This window comes from Magnolia sinica, chromosome 10 (assembly GCF_029962835.1).
Source record: "Magnolia sinica isolate HGM2019 chromosome 10, MsV1, whole genome shotgun sequence".
Lineage (NCBI taxonomy): Eukaryota > Viridiplantae > Streptophyta > Magnoliopsida > Magnoliales > Magnoliaceae > Magnolia > Magnolia sinica.
In genome coordinates this window covers 41,453,877-41,471,738 of record NC_080582.1, presented here as the reverse complement: position 1 = coordinate 41,471,738, position 17,862 = coordinate 41,453,877, and the positions used below count along the sequence as shown (strand labels likewise).

The window sequence follows — 17,862 nt, the reverse complement described above, 5'->3', positions numbered from 1 at the left end:
ACAACGATCGCATAACTGATGGTTCTTATGCTCATATGTGTCCTGATACTGCGGTGTCCACTATTGTTTAGGTACGTATCGGCCACTCGTCCTGTGCAAACTTCCTAAACCGAGTTCTACTTTCGATCGAGGACGATCCCTCAAGTCGGCTACAATCGTATTTATCTGCAGGCTAGCCGGAAATAGGTCGGATCGAAAGCCAGCTGATGTTCTTCTTCCCATAAAAATTCGCCCCCCTGCTTTAATATTAACAATGGAGAGAAAATGTTAGTCTTACCGGCACAATTAGATATGAATCGCTGTAAGAAATTAAGATGGCCTAAAAACTTTTGTAACTCGGCCTTATTCCTTGGTGGCCTTGCATTGATCACGGCTTGAGCTTTATTTTGATTGATTTTGATTCCTCTCTAATGTACGGGGAATCCTAAAAAATTACCGGTCGACACCCCAAAGGCACATTTCATTGGGTTCATTTTTAATTTATGGGCTCGCGTTCGCTCAAACGATTTACATAAATGGGCCAAATGATCTTCCACATCGACCGACTTAACTACCACATCATCAATGTAGACTTCCATAAATTGGCTAATTATATCATGAAAGATGGCGTTCATCGCTCTTTGATATGTTGCTCTAGCGGTTTTCAAGCCGAAGGGAATGACTACCCAGCAATAAGTATCCAAGGGTCCTGGGCACCTAAACGCTGTTTTTGGTACATCATCCAAGGCTATATATATTTGATTATACCTTAAATGCCTGTCCAAGAATTGACACAATCCCGTGCCCAGCAGCTCGATCAATTAATTGGTCGGCCATAGGCATAGGATACTCGTCTTTGGGAGTGGCTAGATTTAAATTTCTGAAATCTACACACACTCTTATCTTACCGGTCCTCTTCATTACTGGGACCACATTTGACATCCATTCTGCATATTTGATCAGTCGGATAAACCCAGCTTTCAAAAGCCGTTCGATTTCTTCTTTGACATTGAGAGTGACTTCGGCCATCATCCTCCTTAGGGGCTGTTTATGCGGCCGATATCCTTCCTTGGTTGGTAACTTGTGCTTAACCAAAGATCTGTCTAATACTGGCATGTCGTGATAGTCCCATACAAAACGGTCTATGAATTCTTGGAATAACTTTATTATCTTGTCCCGCTCGGGCTTTCGTAATAGGTTGCTTATGAACACAGGCCTCGGATCTTAATCTGTCCCTAGATTTACTTCATCCAGCGGGTCTTGGACCTACGGTCAACGTTCTTTTACTTCCTGTAGTAAATCTTTTATATCAAAACCATCTTCCTTGGTCAATCTATCCAATTCGACCAAGTTCATAAAAATTCCCTCATCGCTTTTTTATAGGCTCTCTTCGAGCCTTTTTATCCTGCCCATGAAATCAGCCAGGCACACCACACCATCAGTTGTCACGATCATGGTAACTCTTTGATGATGCAACTTGCTGCCGGCCGATAGAGGGTTAGGCCCCTTTGATGGGTTTCGTCTTCTTGGACTGTCATAGATTATACTGCCTAAGTTCTTTTTTACTGAAATACCCGTCAGTTGTCCATACTTATTCCTTCCAATGAACCCGATGGGTCCTATTTCCTCACCATAGTAATAAGCTTCATTGCCGTTTGATGTGGCCAAAAAGGGCTTATTATCGGCTAACACGAGCTCGGCCCTATTCTGATTCCAAAAGATGACAAACTAGTGAAGAGAGGAGGGAATGCATGCAAAAGAATGAATACAATCTCTCCCTAACAGGGCATTGTAGCTTGACTAAGTGTCAACTACAAAGAACGGTAATAAAACAGACTTGGTGCCTACTATAAGATCGACCAGTATAACACCATGTGTGTTGGTAACATGGTCGGCGAAATTGCTAGCAGTTACCTTGGAAGGGATCAAATCAGCTGCAATCTTCCCCAATTTAGCCATCATTCTCTTTGGCAACAAGTTCACCATGGCCTCGTTGTCCACTAAAATTCTGGCAACAGGACATCCATCTAAATGAGCTAAAATATATAATGGCTTAAGGTGTCGTGTCATATCAATGGTTGGTCTATCGATAATTACTCCGTCAGCAGCCCCATCGGTCGCTACGGTGACCGTGTTGGTGTGTAATACCTTGCCTTGTTTCCCTTCATTGTAAGGGAAAGAAGCGTACTGAATAACAACATGGGAAACATGTTCTTCCACATTGCCTGGTATTGTGTTTGGTTGAGTAGCTCTTGCCTGAAAATCGGACGGCAAAGTAAGTACCATATTACAATGAAATACCGTCAGTGGCAGTGAACCAAACACAATACTACTACTGAAACCTTGCCCCCCTAGTGTATCAGACTTGATCTCATCGGTCTAATTAGGGGTTCTATTCTTAGTGGGGCCAGTTGGCGAATCGGTTATCACATCCCCTGGCTTATTCGCAGTAGTCGTGAATTCACCAGGCAACCATTCTTCTGTTGGGAAGAAATCTTCGCTAAGATAATCCGACAAGTTGTCGGTATTGTCTTCTTCTTTAAATTCACCCGATGCTTCGGCATTTTTAAGAATAGTTCTGCTCTCCTGATCGACAGGTAGAGCAATTGCTTCGACCGCATTTACGGCTATATGTTCCTCTGACGGAGGAACTTGCCAAAATGGACAGGGCAGCTTGGGTTCTAGTCGAAGAAGATCTTTGTTCTCTTCCTTTCCCCTTCTCATTGCGGCCCTATTCCTCTGCCGATGGTGTTTCTGAGTTATGGTCAGATTTTCCGGTACCGTGGAGAATTTTGGATGCATAAGCCACTTCCATACCCCTTCTCATGTAGTGGGTGGCTTGACCATTCAAGTCGAGGGCAATCTCCAATGCGGCTGGCAGTTAGACATTAACTACTCCAGCTGCTGGTGATCTCGACTATTGTCACGACTGTGATTTTCGGGACGGTCTTTAAGACGGCAAGTAAGCTTTCGGGCACAACGATCGCATAACCGATGGTTCTTATGCTCGTATGTGTCCTGATACTGCGGTGTCCACTATTGTTTAGGTACGTATCGGCCGCTCGTCCTGTGCAAACTTCCTAAACCGAGTTCTACTTTCGATCGAGGATGATCCCTCAAGTCGGCTGCAATCGTATTTATCTGCAGGCTAGCCGGAAATAGGTCGGTATCAATCAACATGACTTTTCTTTTTCTGAAAATTTCAACAATCCGCGGTTGATGTATTCCTGAATTAGATTCCTGAAAATGACGCATTTGTTAGTGAAATGGGAATGAGATCCATGCCATTTACAATAGTCAACCTTCTTGAGTTCTTCGACTAAAGGTATCCTGTGATTAATAGGAACTTTGATGAACTTTGTTTCTAACATGAAGTCAAAAATTTCCTCGGCCCAAGTAATATCAAAGGTGTATACTTTCTGAGTCTTTCGGGTCGTTGGAGTGGCTGACTCTGCCTTAACCAACGCGGAGCAAACTAGTGGTTTCTTAGCCACTACTTCAACGATTGCAATTTCGGAATTAGGATCATTGTAATATGTTCCAATAGACGAGTTTGCTTGCCTAGCCCCTTCTTGAAGCAATTCTTCATATCGAGAGACCTTAGTGAGGTTGTATAAATCAGCAAACTCCGTGCTTACAAACTTTTTGCGGACTTTGTACTCCAAACCGTCTTGTGCGAGTTGCACAAATTCAGTTTCGGTCACAACCACCTTATAGCAGCTCTTTGCTCGCTTAAATCGCATGATATAGCTTTCGCAGGATTCGCCGGGCAACTGTCGGAATCGTGCGAGATCGGCCATAGTGATGTCTCTATTTTTAGAGAATAATTGAGCATGAAACCTTTCTTCCAATTCTTGCCAGTTATGTATTGAATCTGGTAACAAATTGGAATACCATGTGAAGGCCGCAGTGGTTAGCGAGTAACCGAATAACTGCAATTTATAATAATCATTATTGGCTAGTTCACCACATTGCATGGTGAATCGGCCAACATGTTAGATAGTCGATTAACTGTGTTCCCCTAAGAACAGGGTGAAATCTAGTCGATAATTTATCAGCAACACTACCCATTCTAGTTAAGGTTTATGATAAGTAGGAATGGCATTGTGGCCCAACACCTAGCCCGCAACCTCTTGCACGAGTTGCAATATCTAGTCACGATCAATCCGTGGAGGTTCCATGGCTGGCGGATGATCTGAACCAAATCTATTAAAATTCTCTTAAAACCTAAGACCTTGTGAAGGGTAGAATCCCATTGGCGGTCCTTGATTACTATTATCATAATTTCTAGCATCCTACTCCGGTCATCTAACCTCTGCAGGAGGCGGGATATTTTTGACCTCTTGAGGAGTAGGCAGCGTATTACACTGCAATGGTGGCGTCGGCGGAAAAGGGACAGCATTACTAACCAAATTACCATTATTTTGTTGCGCAGGTTGCGTTCGCTCCGTTAAAACGGCTAATAATCATTTCATGGCCTCGGTCTGACTGGCCATATAACGATTAGTGCTCTCGGCCTGCTGATGAAGTTGTTCCATTTGAATTCTTGCATTTTCTTGCACCTACTGGATGCTTGTATGTACATCCCTTAATACCATTAATACCTCATTTGGCAGAATAAGGCGAGCCGTTGACGGGCTTGCTTGGTTTCTGGTCGGGTTAACATTCAAATTAATTTCACTTGGAGGTGCCTGAACCTGCACGTCATCCACTAGGGGTGGTGCGGTTGGCGTTACGAGTTCGTTCCCAACAATTCTACCACTCCTCCGTTGCATTCTGGCAATAACTAATTCGGTGACTTGCAATAGAGTCCCACCGGGCATGCCAGGAAATTGTTCGCCATTGTTTTGATGTTCCTTTCTCCAGCACGAGTGACAAGTGCGTTGGCGTGCTAGAATTGGGATTACGGTTCCAATTTAAACCGAACGGCACCTACCTAAACAGTTTTTAGGTGATACTCTTCTAATTGCTACTTTTCTTATTAATCATATACCCTCACGTATCCTGTCTTACAAATGTTCATTTACTATATCGTATTCTCATGATAATCTATTTCCTCTACCACCTAAAGTTTTTGGTTGCACATGCTTTGTTCAAATTTTGGATGGAAGTAATGATAAACTTAGCCCCAAGGCAATTAAATGTGTCTTCTTAGGGTACACTCGGAGTTAGAAAGGGTATAAATGTAATGACCCCTTGACTCGCAAGAAATGTCTCTGCTGATGTAACCTTCTTTGAGGATATTTCTTTTTCTTCAACTCCAAGTCAATCTCTCTATGATCCTCTTGTGAGTCAGGGGGAGCATGACTCTTATCCTCTTTCTCTTTCCACTAGTGACCACGGTGAGACTCCTCTCTCCTTCGTTCAGCATCCTGTTGGTGATTTGGGTGACCCTAAGCCTCTACGAGTGTATCATCGTCGAGATAAATCTTCACACGCTCAGCCATCCACCCTTCCCCTCACTTTGGATGTTGGCTCGGGTGACTCTCATACCTCAAGTTTAGATCTCCCCATTGCCTTGTGCAAAGGGTCATGATCTTGTACTCAATACCCCATTGGTAATTTTCTTTCATATGATCATCTTTCACCGTCTTTTCAGTCGTTTGCAGCTTCCCTTATATCACATATTATTCCTCAGTCTCTCTCACATGCTCTTCAAAGTCCTAATTGGATGAAAGTGATGATAGACGAAATGTCTACTCTTGAGAAGAATCATACTTGAGAGCTTGTCTCTTCCTTTAGGGCATAAATATGTTGGATGTCGATGGGATTATACGATCAAGTTTCTTCCAGACGGCTCCATTGATCGCTATAAAGCTCATCTTGTTGCTAAGGGTTACACAGACTCATGGTGTGGATTATTTCGAGACATTCTCTCCAATGGATAAGCTAAATTTGACTCGCGTTGTGATATCCTTGGTCGTTAATTTATCATGGCTCTTGTTTCAACTTAATGTTAAGAATGCATTTATCCATGGGGACCTTGCAGAGGAAGTCTATATGCATCAACCTCCTGGCTTTGTTGCTTCCCACAACCCTATGCTTGTATGTCAGTTGAAGAAGGCTCTTTATAGACTCAAACAATCCCCGCGTGCATGGTTCGAAAAATTTAGTCTGGCTCTCTTGGAGTTCGGCTTTGTTCGTAGTCATGTCGATCATTCCCTCTTTATATGTATCAATCGACGGGCATCATGGTTCTCATTGTGTATGCGGATGATATTGTTCCGTCTGGTAGTTATTCGGTTGGAATGTGGGAGGTCAAAGAATTCTTGAAGACAGAATTTGAGATTAAGGATCTTGGTCCTCTTCAATACTTCCTAAGAATTGAAGTTGGTCGCTCCTCAACCCGGTTGGTCTTGTCACAACGAAAATATGCGCTTGATCTTCTCATGGAGACTGGCATGTTAGGGTGCAAATCCGCTAGTACCCCATGGATACTTCGCAAAAGCTTCGACCAGATGATGGTGCTCTCTTTTTTTTTTTTATCCCGGGATGTATGGACGACTTGTAGGCCAGCTTATTTACCTGACTATTACTCGCCCAGATCTCTCCTTTGCGGTGGGTATTGTTAGCCAATTCATGCAAGCTCCTCGTGCTTCAAATCTCACGGTTGTATTCCGCATTCTTTGGTATCTAAAATCAGCCCCGAATCTTGGCCTCAGCTTTCAGTCGCACGGTCATTTTCATCTTTCTGGCTATTCTGATGTTGATTGTGCAGGTAATACTTAAGATCGCTGCTTTACATCCGGCTTTTGTACCTTCTTAGGTGGCCATCTTTCACATGGAAGAGCAAGAAGCAACCAGTTGTTGCTCAGTCCTTGCCTGAAGCAGAATATCGTGCTATGGCTCATGCGACGTGTGAGCTCGTGTGGCTTCACAACCTTCTTGAAGAACTTGGCTATCCTCCTTCACCTCCTATTCCCTCTTCATTGTGACAACCAAACTGCCATCCATGTTGCTCGTAACCTGGTTTTCCACGAGCGAACAAAGCATATTGAGGTCGACTGTCACTTTATTCGAGAGAGAGTAGCCTCTTAGGAAATCATCACCCCTTTTGTTCGATCTGAGGATCAGCTTGCAGATGTTCTTACAAAGTCCTTGAGCCGACATGCTCTTCATCGTGTTCGTGACAAGTTAGGCATGATCAACATCTATGATCCAACTTGTGGGGGAGTCTAGAGAGTGTAGATGTATAGTGTGTGTGGTTAGTGTGTGGTTAGTGGCTCTTTTAATGTAAGTGCATGTGCACACTTTCCTCCTCCTGCAGTGTACTAAATGCTCTATTCTAATAAAACATTATGTGTTAAGGCATGTTGGCTAACACAACATTTCCCCAAACTCTCACCTTTCTTCTTCTCTCTCACTCCTCTTTTCTCCACACTATAATCATCAAATCATCTTCTACTAGTGATACATTGCCGATACCTAGAATTTCTAATACTACTGGTGTTATCGGTATCGCTGAGCTGGAGATACAGATAATATTGGGTATATTTCAATAATATCGGAGATCCTCCGAACAATGCTCACAATTGATGGAGTTAAATTTATGTTGCATCATAAAGAAGCACCAAGTCCTACTCAAATCAAGTTAAGGACGTTAAGTTCTGCAAGAAAAATATAGAAGAGAATAAAATGTCACACTGCCTTATACCTCAAAGTAGTACATATCTACACGAGTTGAATATGTCATAGTTGAATTTTTTCTAACCGGGAAACGATGATTTTTACAATCTGAATAACAAGAAAGTTTGAAGTTGAAACAATCCCATAATCAAATAGATTCGAAAGTTTGAGACGAGTTCAGAAAATAAAAGGTACAAAGGGGGCTGTAGTCAACCATTGGTCAAATCAGGTAAACAAATGGTCAATGCCAATAGTAGGGCTGAAATATAGTTTACTGAGGTCATGGGAAGGTGCATAAGATGACAGCATAATTGAGGAAATGTTGGGTTGAAAGGCAACGACAGATGTCATCTGAGGGGCGCACACACCCAGGGATTCCACGAAGGATAACATTGAACAGTGATTGTCCATTTGGGCCAATCAGTAGCTTGTTCTGAGGATCTCTTCAAGGTCTACAATGGCTATTTCTACACATTTTACAAGACATCATTGTTTCCTGACTAAGAAATGACCATGAAAATTAGTGAAAATTTTCTGTATTTTTGTATTTTCAAGGCTCTTTTGGACATCATCAAAAATTTAATGGTTAGGAATCTTAGGATTGTAGATGATAGCAAAACTTGGGGTGTTTAACATAAACATTTCAGGACAAAATTTTGAATCATGCCCATGGTCAAAATGAGAGATTGAATCCAAAATAAATAAGTCTCAAGAAATGATGAGGATCTACGGGGACTGTTAAGAGTGCACATGTGCGAGTGTCACACAAGCGTGTGAGATCCAGACAACTCATCAGGTGGGCTAATTGTGAATATCCCCTCAGTATGTTACTCATTGGGTAGCACTTACATGCATGTTTGGTGTACATTGTTGGTCATCCTTTTTCTAGTTGTCCATTTCCGTCATACATGCGGACCACCTAATGAGTTGTCTGGACTGATCTCAGGTTAGACCTTGTTCACAGAAAGCCCATGAAGGGCCCAATCTAGCACATAGTAACAGAACACATGCCATGTTTGCATTTAATCTCTCAAATTCTGTTACCGCTTCTTTTCTGTGGATCCTCATCCATCCCTTGCCCTGTGTGGAAAGTGCATGCCACCTTATAACTACATTATTAGTTTAATAATCAGTGATTGAGATATTGTAAGTTCTTTGGATTATGTGAATGTCGGTAGGTTCTGTGCCAAAGTGAAGAAACACTCTTTTATTATTCCTTTCACTCTATATTTTGTGTGAATTTTTTTCGAAAGAATCATCTGTCCTTCTTGCTAATCAGGTTTGTTGGAGTCAGATTCACACTCCATCGAGCTACATTTTGTTTAATATTCAAAACCAAAAGTTCTTGACTGATTGTAGCAGCAATCTCCAATCAAAATATAAATACTGAGCACTGTTCCACAGATATCAGATCAATCAACTACAAAACATGTTTCTTTGTGACATTCTCAAATGAGAATAGAAATCCCAAATTTCAGAAGTACCTTAGAAAGATTCAGGGTTGGAGGAAATATACTTGACTTTATCTTCAAAAGGCATCTTTCTGACATATCCCTCTCTTTCTTGTCAGTGCTAAGAAGTCTTCTATATAATGGAGGAGCCCAAACATTTGACATATCTCTCATCATTTCGCTAAGCTGAACTCCGAGCTTCATTATAGCCTGTGAAAGTTACATAACAATAGTTAAAAGGGAAGCCAAGGCTGTCCAAATCACAATAAACATTATCTAGAAATCTACTAATTTTAGTGACACAAACATCAAATGATTAAAACAGCTTGGTTGATCATCAAAATGCGATAGGAGAGTAGTAGTATTTAGAAAATGCTCAAAGCAATAGAAACATGGAAGACTATGTTCCTTGACAAAGATAATGTCAAAATGAACATATTGCTAGTCACGTACATTTGAACATGCCAATTTCAATGAAATTTAGTTGTTCCCACATTTCATATGATGATTATTGACCCAATGCGCAAAGTACCAGTATCACACTCTGTATCATACCCTTGGGATACAGATATAGTGGGAAACATTGGGAAATATCACCTGACTTGTGTAATGTATGACAAAGTCGTGTACATTTCATGCCTGTTTTAATGAAACTTAGTTGTTTCCACATGTCAAATGTTGATGATTGATGTATCACAGAGCCATGTACACTAGAGCATGCCTATTTCAAACAAGGATATACCGTGGGAAACATGGGGAAACATCACGTGAATACTATCATGTATCACAGAGTCATGTACACTTGAGCATGTCTATTTCAATGAAGTAGTTCCCACATTTGGAATGATGATGATGTAAGTATTGTGTGCCCTGGAAAGCCAATGTTTTATGTATGACCTCAATTATTCATTAATGGAATGTTTTTCTTTTGCCTCAATTAATTGTGTGTAGAATTGATGAAAAATGTGGATATTTTATGGGTTAAAGGAGAGGGTTTCCTTTGATGTCCTGGGGAAGATGAGTTTAGAAACAATGGCTGCTGGACAAGGGAGAGTTGTGTTTCATGGATCACAATACCCTAAATTTTTTTCTAATTTTTTTAAATATCCAAAAAAATGGAAAATATAAGTATATTATATTTTATTATAAGAAAAAAAAAAGATTAAAACACTCATCAATCATTGGCCATTCAGAGCTCTGTCAAAATCAAATTGCCACAACTTCTCTCTCTTCTTCTATTGCAAACAACGTTCATCTAGGAAATCAGTTTCTAAGGGAGAAGGCAAAGGGTGGCCAGCTAAGTGATCTGTGCTTGACCTTTCATTTAATTAATGGCTTTCTAGGTTACATAGGAAATCTCAAACTCTGAAAAATTCAAAGCAATTGTCAAGGTCAATGCTGGCTTCTCAAATAGTCCCATCAACATGTACCAATAAAAGTAATACCTATCATGATATTATCAGCTAAGAAAATGTATATGGTACACATATCATGATGGTAAAAGATTCTCGTCTCTTTCCTTCTTTTTTTTCCCTTTTGTTGTCTTTCAAAAAAGTTTACCTTACAACATACAAGTGTCCTTTGATAATTATGTTCTTTTGTACATTCTTGAGTGTAGAATGATGTTAGGAAAAAAAAAATGGCATTCAATTCCATTGAGTAAATAAAAAGACATCTTGATTTCGTTGATTTAGGTTTTCGAATATCAAAATCCCCAAACTCCTATTTCCTCTCTCAAAAGAAACAATTAGGATAATTTTAATATGGGAGTGTCTTGTTCATGTTTTATAAGCAAAAGGGTAAACAGGTGGGCTGCGCCGATTTTCCTGTGGCTAGGCGAATACCTGTGATCGTGCTGAAGACCCCATGTGCATGTGCGAGCATCTGGAAGACCCCACACTGGGAAGATACACATGGGTTGCTTTATGGAGTGATCCAGACCGTTGGATAGGAGGGACGCGACAATCGGGCCATTGGATCACATGATCGGGCCATTGATCATTGATCGTCCACATCAGTTCTAGACTTTATCATATTTTAGGATTTAGTTTTTTTTTAATTTTATATTTTGACACATTATGAGTGTTTTAGTTGATTTTATTTAGACTATAGCTATTTTCGTTAAAGTTTACAAGACAGGGATTTTTGTAATTTTTAAAACTTCTTGGATCTATAAAAAGAGCAGGGCGTGTGACCTCTCTCTCAATGAATTTCGTGATTAGAGAGAGAGAGAGAGAGAGAGGCTCTTGTTTTCTTCTCTCCCATCTTCATGCGATTTGAAGATACTTACATGTGATTTGTAAGGAAGATTGGTGCGAGGCTAATCTTCATCAACGGAGGTGTGAGGCCTCCATCTATCCACACACCATCTTTTCTTTTCTCCGCCATCCAAGTATTTTCTTCAGGTTTTTAATTCTCTCATTCCAGATCTTCGTCTTCTACCAAATCCAACTTTCCCATACCCATTCACAATCCAAATCCTAACTAACCTAAACCCATCCTGCCACGCCACACGTGTGACCGTACGGCCACACGAGTGAATCCCACCTACCCCTTTTGGTTTCCCACCATCATTATCAAAACCCCTTTCTTCCATCCCCGAAACCCTAAACCTAAACCTAAACTTCCTAATTTTCCTACTTTCCCAAATTACTCAAACCCTAATTTTCACCCTAGGTTGTATTAGGTTTCCTATTTTGAAATAGACTATACCCTATGCTAATTGGATGTCCTTACATCCATTAGATCCTAGTTTCTTTTTATTTAATGATTTTGTGTTACGATGTTGGTAGCTTAGGTAAGGATTATGCATGACTCTCTTTTGATTTTCATGATATGTGTGATGACTATAGCGATGTTTGTTTTTTTTTATTAAATACTTAATTCGGTTATTTGATCTCACATATTACTTAGTTCATGCATCGATCCTGCATCAAAGGGTTTAAGAAGGCAGAAGGCAGCTCCGACCAAATCCCATCCTTAGATTCTAGGCGAGGCAACTCTTCGAAAATACTCGGTTTTTCTATAATATAGCTAGTGTAAGAGTGAGATGCAACATAATTATTTTAGGGGAGTGGGAAGAATGCCAGCTCTCGAGAGTGAAAGATCGCCAACTCCTGAGCAGTATTCACAATATCAATACTATTGGCCCATATTATCGATATCGTGGTCTAGCGATACAAAACTGCCCAGGAGTATCTCAAAAAAAAAAATTCCCTGATATTGCACGATATATGGACGATCTCGCAATTTATTGGCGATATATCGCACGATGTCGTGCATTTTTCTTTGTTTATGATCCAGATATCAATCGATATCTTCGCCTCTTCGGCGACACTCCTCTCTATCATTCTAGAAATTCGAAAAACACAAATATATATATATATATATGAAAAAAAAAATAAAATCACTTACCTTGTTATTCAAGATCTACCTGGATTTCGTGGGCCAATCGCGATCAACAACATCAGATCATGTAAGAAAACCTAAAACCCTTTTTTTTCTTTGAAGAGAATTGAGAAACCAGATTTCCACCAAGGCTTATGGGGATTTGGGCTAGGTTTTGAAAAGAAGATGAAATTAGGGAGAGATTTTTGGGATTTTAACAGATTTGAATTCTCAAGATGAGGCATGAGGGCTTGTGAGTTTGCAGCTTTAACGGAGACGATAAAAGTAAGAGTTTCGAAGAACTCTCTCACTCTTTGCCTTAATTAAGGGAGTGGATTTGGTGCGACTCACATTAATGTATGTATTGTATATCCATGTCATTCATACGTTTCGTTAGATCATTCTATAACATGAGATAAAAAAATGAATTAGATCCAAATCTTAGGTGGATCATACTCTAAGAGAGTGGTATTTGAACCTCCACCACTAAAAACTTGGTAAGGCCCACCGTAATGTTTATTTGTCATCCAACCTGTTGATAAGGTCACAGAAACGTGGATTAAGGGAAAATAACGAATATGAGGTCGATCCAAAACTTTAGTGACCCATTTGCAAGTTTCAATGAGTAATCACCATTGTTTCCTACGGTATGGTCCACCTGAGATTTGAATTTGCTTCATTTTTGGGCACATGCCCTAAAATGATTTGTAAAAATGTATGGACCACTACGATATACAATAAATATACCAAGGTAGGCCCCACCATAAGTGTCGAACCGTCTTAGATCGGGCTAGGGCCGCACCTAATTCTCTCCCTTCAAAGGTAATCAAATGACATCACCAAGTTCTATGCAATGTTCGAATTATCTCCGATATTATCTTTATCTCCAGCTCAGTGATACCGATAACACAGGTAGCGATACCGAGAACACTGGTAGTATCAGAAATTTCAGGTATTAGTAATGTATAGCTAAGTATCGCCAACGTATCAATATCGCTAATGTAATTGTTAATATTTCCAACCATGTAAATTCTAGGTGTTGCTTGTATTGCCAATGCATCAATATTGCCAATGTATCGCCAATATTTTCTACTATGTAAATTAATGCTTGTTATAGAGAATGTTAGTGTATAATAGTGGCCCTCGGCCCTTTTAGTGTAAGTTCATTTGCACACTTTCCTCTTCTCCTGCGGTGTACTATATGCTCTATTATAATAAAATATTGTGTTAGGGCAAGCAAGCCTAACACAACATCTTTCCCAAACTCTCCGCATTCTCTCTCAATATTCTCGTCTTTTCTTCAATTATAATCATCAAACCATTCTTTACTTGGTATCAGAGCATAGATCCAGGCATTCTGCATCCAACAGATTGAGACGTGACATGTCACCTAGCTGACGTCAGCAGCTGTACGGCTGATGTTAGCATTGTATGAACGCATGGACTCCATTTGAGCTAAAAGTTTTGGGGTTTGATAGATCTTAATTTTAGAAGATTTGTCATGATTATTTCAGAATTTTTTGGACCTCCTTTCGTGGTCTTTTGGGCGAAATAGAGAAATTCGAAAATCGGGCCCATCTTCTGTTTTTCTTCGATTTATCTCAAATCGGTAAGCTTTTCTTTGGTTTCTTTGCTCAAGATGGACCGAAATCTTCCTCCCAAGCTACCCATGGAGGATTTTTCACCTAAGATCCATGTTTGAGAGGGTTTTCACCTCAAATGGACGTGCGGCTGGGCCGTTTTTCACTCGGTTGGGTCGTTTTTTTACTGAGTTTCGTGTTATTTTGGATGATTGCTATTTGTTTGAGGTTTATCTCTTATTACCTTGAAGGATTGAGTGAGATAGATTTGTTTGAATCAATCCTTCTGAGCATAGGGTCTCTCTTTGCATAGGTTTATCTCTCTTGGACTCTCCTATGGCTGACAAAGGGCCCTCATCTCTTGGCATAGGGTCTCTTGAATCCAACCCCTTGCAGATTACCTCCACTAAGTTGAATGGTGATAACTATCTTCAATGGGCACAATCTATAAAAGTGTTCTTAGGAGCCCGTGAGAAGTAGTCGTATATTTTGGATGATCCCTCCAAGCTTTACAGATGTAACCTACATGTCTTGGACAAAGGAGAATTATCAAGTTATTGCATGGTTGTTGAATAGTATGGATTCCTTGATTAGCCACTTAGTGATGTTTTTATCCTCGGCTAAAGGCATTTGGAATACTCTCCATGATATGTTCTCGGAATCTCAGAATTTTTCACGAGTAGTCGATTCCAACAAAACTCAAGATCATTAAAAGATTATTATTCAACGCTTCGAGGTATGTCGGATGAGCTAGACCTGTATCAGCCTCTTCCTTCCAAATGTAAAGAGGATCATGAACATGCCCATAGGCAGCAGGATGATACTTGTATCATATAGTTCCTAGCTAGGATGAATTTCGATTATTTTTGTGTTCGAGATCAGGTTGTTGTGCAAGATCATCTTCCCCCATTGATGACAATCTATGCTCTGTGTTAGAGCACTACTGTCTCTACTCTTCCTTCTCAATCATTTGTATCACCAGAGCGTTCGGCACATGTTGCTGGCGATCAGTCTTCTTTTGGCCTTCGGGTACCATCCTTGAGTTCAAGGTGCATTTCTGGTTTTGGTGGTCGTGGTAGAGGCAGCGAGGGCAATCGCAGTCATGGCGGTGTAGTCTTCGTGGTCGTGGTGGACATGGACGAGGACGTGATGGTTTCCGCATTTGTTCACATTGTGGTGGAACTAATTACACCGTTGATTATTGCTGGCAGCTCCATGGTCGTCCTACGTATGCTGCTGCTTCTGTTGCATCCACAGTTGCTCCTAAGACAGTCTTCCACCTCGACAGTTGAGCAGTCTACTTCAGGGGAGTCTCTCATCATTTCTCCAGCTGCATATGATGCCCTTATGCGGCTTCACATTCGTGATATTCCTGAGCCATCTTACGCAGCTTTGGCCCAATCAGGTACTGCTCTTCTTGCGTCATCCTCTCCTACCTCCTGGGTCATAGACTCTAGAGCTTCCTCCCATATGAGTGGTAAGTCTCAATTCTTTTCCTCTTATTCTCCTTCTCTTCACACTCAGTATGTCATAGTCGCAGATGGAACCCAAACTCCCATCTCTAGGATTGGTTCCATCCCCCTTTCTTCTTCCTTGTCTCTGTCCTTAGTCTTGCATGTGCCTCGTTTTCCATTAAACTTATTATCTGCTAGCTCTCTTACTAAATCATTACATTGTTCCATTACCTTCTTCCCTTCTTATTGTTTGTTTCAGGACGTACAGACGAAGAGAGTGATTGATGGGGGGCATGAGCGAGGAGGCGTTTATCTTCTCGATGATACACCCGTTGCTGCTTCTAGTACCCTTTCTCTGGATCGAGAATCCATGACTCGATGGCACTGCCGCCAGTGTTTTAAATAGCGGTAGCGTGTTGTGTAGTGTTCAACCCTCCGTAGCGTGTAGCGAAATAGTGTAGCGTGTAGCGTGTAGCGTAAGCTACACAATACTTCTATTTTTTAATTTTAAAAAAAATATATATGATAAATATTAAATAGTAAGAAAAAAGCAAAATATATAAATGTCACATTCTTCAAAATAAAAATCCCAAAGTTAAGAGCATTAAGTACAATACAAATGTCACATTCCTCAAAATCAACATATCAAATTCTCAATAATTAGTCTCTAGAATCTAGTGTCTAAACTCTAAAGGTCATCTATATCTAATAGGTCATCGTCGTTGTCGTCATCCTCATTCACTTCGTCACCAGGTCTAGGCCTTTCATCATCAGCATCAGCACCTACATCTGCATGTACATCATCCACACCATGAACACTCGTTCCTATATCTCCTTCCTCTCTTATAGGAGTAAGAAATCTTCCCATGGGACCACCTACACATTTAAAAAAAAAAAAAGAGATTCATTGGTCTTTTACTTTCTTTGTTAAAAATGTTCATGTAACTTAGTCTATAACTATAAACACTTACTTAAAGTAGTTGCCTTTCCTTTCTTTGAGGAAGGTGGGGGGCAAACCCCTTCAGAAATATTAGATGTTGATGGTGCATTGCTGTCAACTGGATCATCAGACTCCGGAATAGTTGTAATGGCACTAATATCAAAGGCCATATTTTGATCTTTGAGCCACGATGGATCAGTTGGGAGAACAGGGCCTTCTTTCTCAGCAATCCATTCATCATCTGATTCAATGTGGTCCACCAATATTGGATCCATTGCCACCCTTCTCTTCATGCTTCTTTCTCTCAGTTTCATATTATACATCACATATATTAGAGAGTTGAGTTTTTGTTGCTCTAGCCGATTTCTCTTCTTTGTGTGGATCTGATCATGTGATGATCTATGTCAGTCAATTATCAAAGACTTGCTAATCTACTAAATAAAAATTAGCCAATTTAGAATATTGAATAGTACAAAAGTCACCTGCTCAAAAGTACTCCAATTTCTCTCACAGCCAAAAGCACTGCATGTGAGGCTTAAAACTCGTACTGCAAACTTCGTAAGCTGTGGAGTTCTATCTCCAAAGCATTCCCACCAATCAGCTACATAAATTAGTTATAATTTATAAATTAATTAAATACTTTCACCAATTATAAAAATATAATTTACATAACAATGAAAATATCAAAATATAAAATTATAAATTACCTGGGGAATGCTTTGTCATGGTTTCGAGTGCAAGGCGAGAGCCAAAATCCCCTCTTCTCTTGTCATATTCATCCAACTGAATATCAGCATCAGCATGCTCTTCATGGGGGATCATCCTATCCATGCACTCAAACAACCCCCTATTTATCTCAGGGTGTGTAGAGAACTTATCTGAGTACCGTATTTGAGGATTCAAATAGTACCCGGCTGCATGTAGAGGACGATGAAGCTGAGGAGTCCATCTTTCATCTATTTTGTTCCAAATTGGAACATATCTATTTTTTACATCTTGCAATTAAATGCAATTTTCTCCTTCGCTGAGTCCATCAATTCATAAATGAACCCCATTGCTGGCCTCTCTTCCGAATCTACTTCTCTTAAAACGCTTACCAATGGCATGGTGCTCTTAACACATAAGGCAACATGAGGCCAAAACTTCGGATCAAACATTATAATAGCCCGTGCCTTTATTCCTTCAGGGTTTTTAGCCCAAGAACATGAGCACCATTGTTCCGATGCAAACATGGCTACAAGACCATTCTTTTGCTTGTAAATACTTCGAAGGGTGAGGTATGATGTTGCAAAGCGTGTTACTGCCGGCCGTAGAAGCTCATGGTTATTCGTAAAGCTTCTCATCATGCTCAATACAATTCCATGCCCATAAATAAACTTGGTCACTGTCCTTGCCTTTTCAAGCGTTTCAGAATATATTTTCATTTTTCCAATATCCTCCAACAT

The 17,862-nt window shown here is 40.3% G+C and overlaps 2 protein-coding genes across 6 annotated transcripts in view; both read right to left on the bottom strand.

Annotated features, from left to right (window-relative positions):
* Positions 1-17,862, bottom strand: part of LOC131258329 (uncharacterized) — a 91,572-nt gene that overhangs the window by 20,283 nt on the left and 53,427 nt on the right. For all 4 annotated transcript variants that reach the window (XM_058259576.1, XM_058259577.1, XM_058259578.1 and 1 more), the window contains one exon: positions 9,090-9,266. In XM_058259576.1, coding sequence (XP_058115559.1) covers positions 9,090-9,266 — 177 coding nt within the window. The remainder of the gene's footprint in view (positions 1-9,089; positions 9,267-17,862) is intronic.
* LOC131258330 (uncharacterized) lies at positions 15,948-17,364 on the bottom strand. Of its 2 annotated transcripts, XM_058259581.1 has the most exons (3): positions 17,125-17,364; positions 16,449-17,018; positions 15,948-16,353 (listed from the first exon to the last, which is right to left on the bottom strand). In XM_058259581.1, the coding sequence occupies exons 2-3, from the start codon at positions 16,738-16,740 to the stop codon at positions 16,166-16,168; spliced, it is 480 nt and encodes a 159-aa protein (XP_058115564.1). In that variant the 5' UTR covers positions 16,741-17,018; positions 17,125-17,364; the 3' UTR covers positions 15,948-16,165. The 2 variants fall into 2 exon arrangements, with proteins under 2 accessions (XP_058115564.1, XP_058115563.1); XM_058259580.1 differs by having other exon boundaries at positions 16,449-17,364.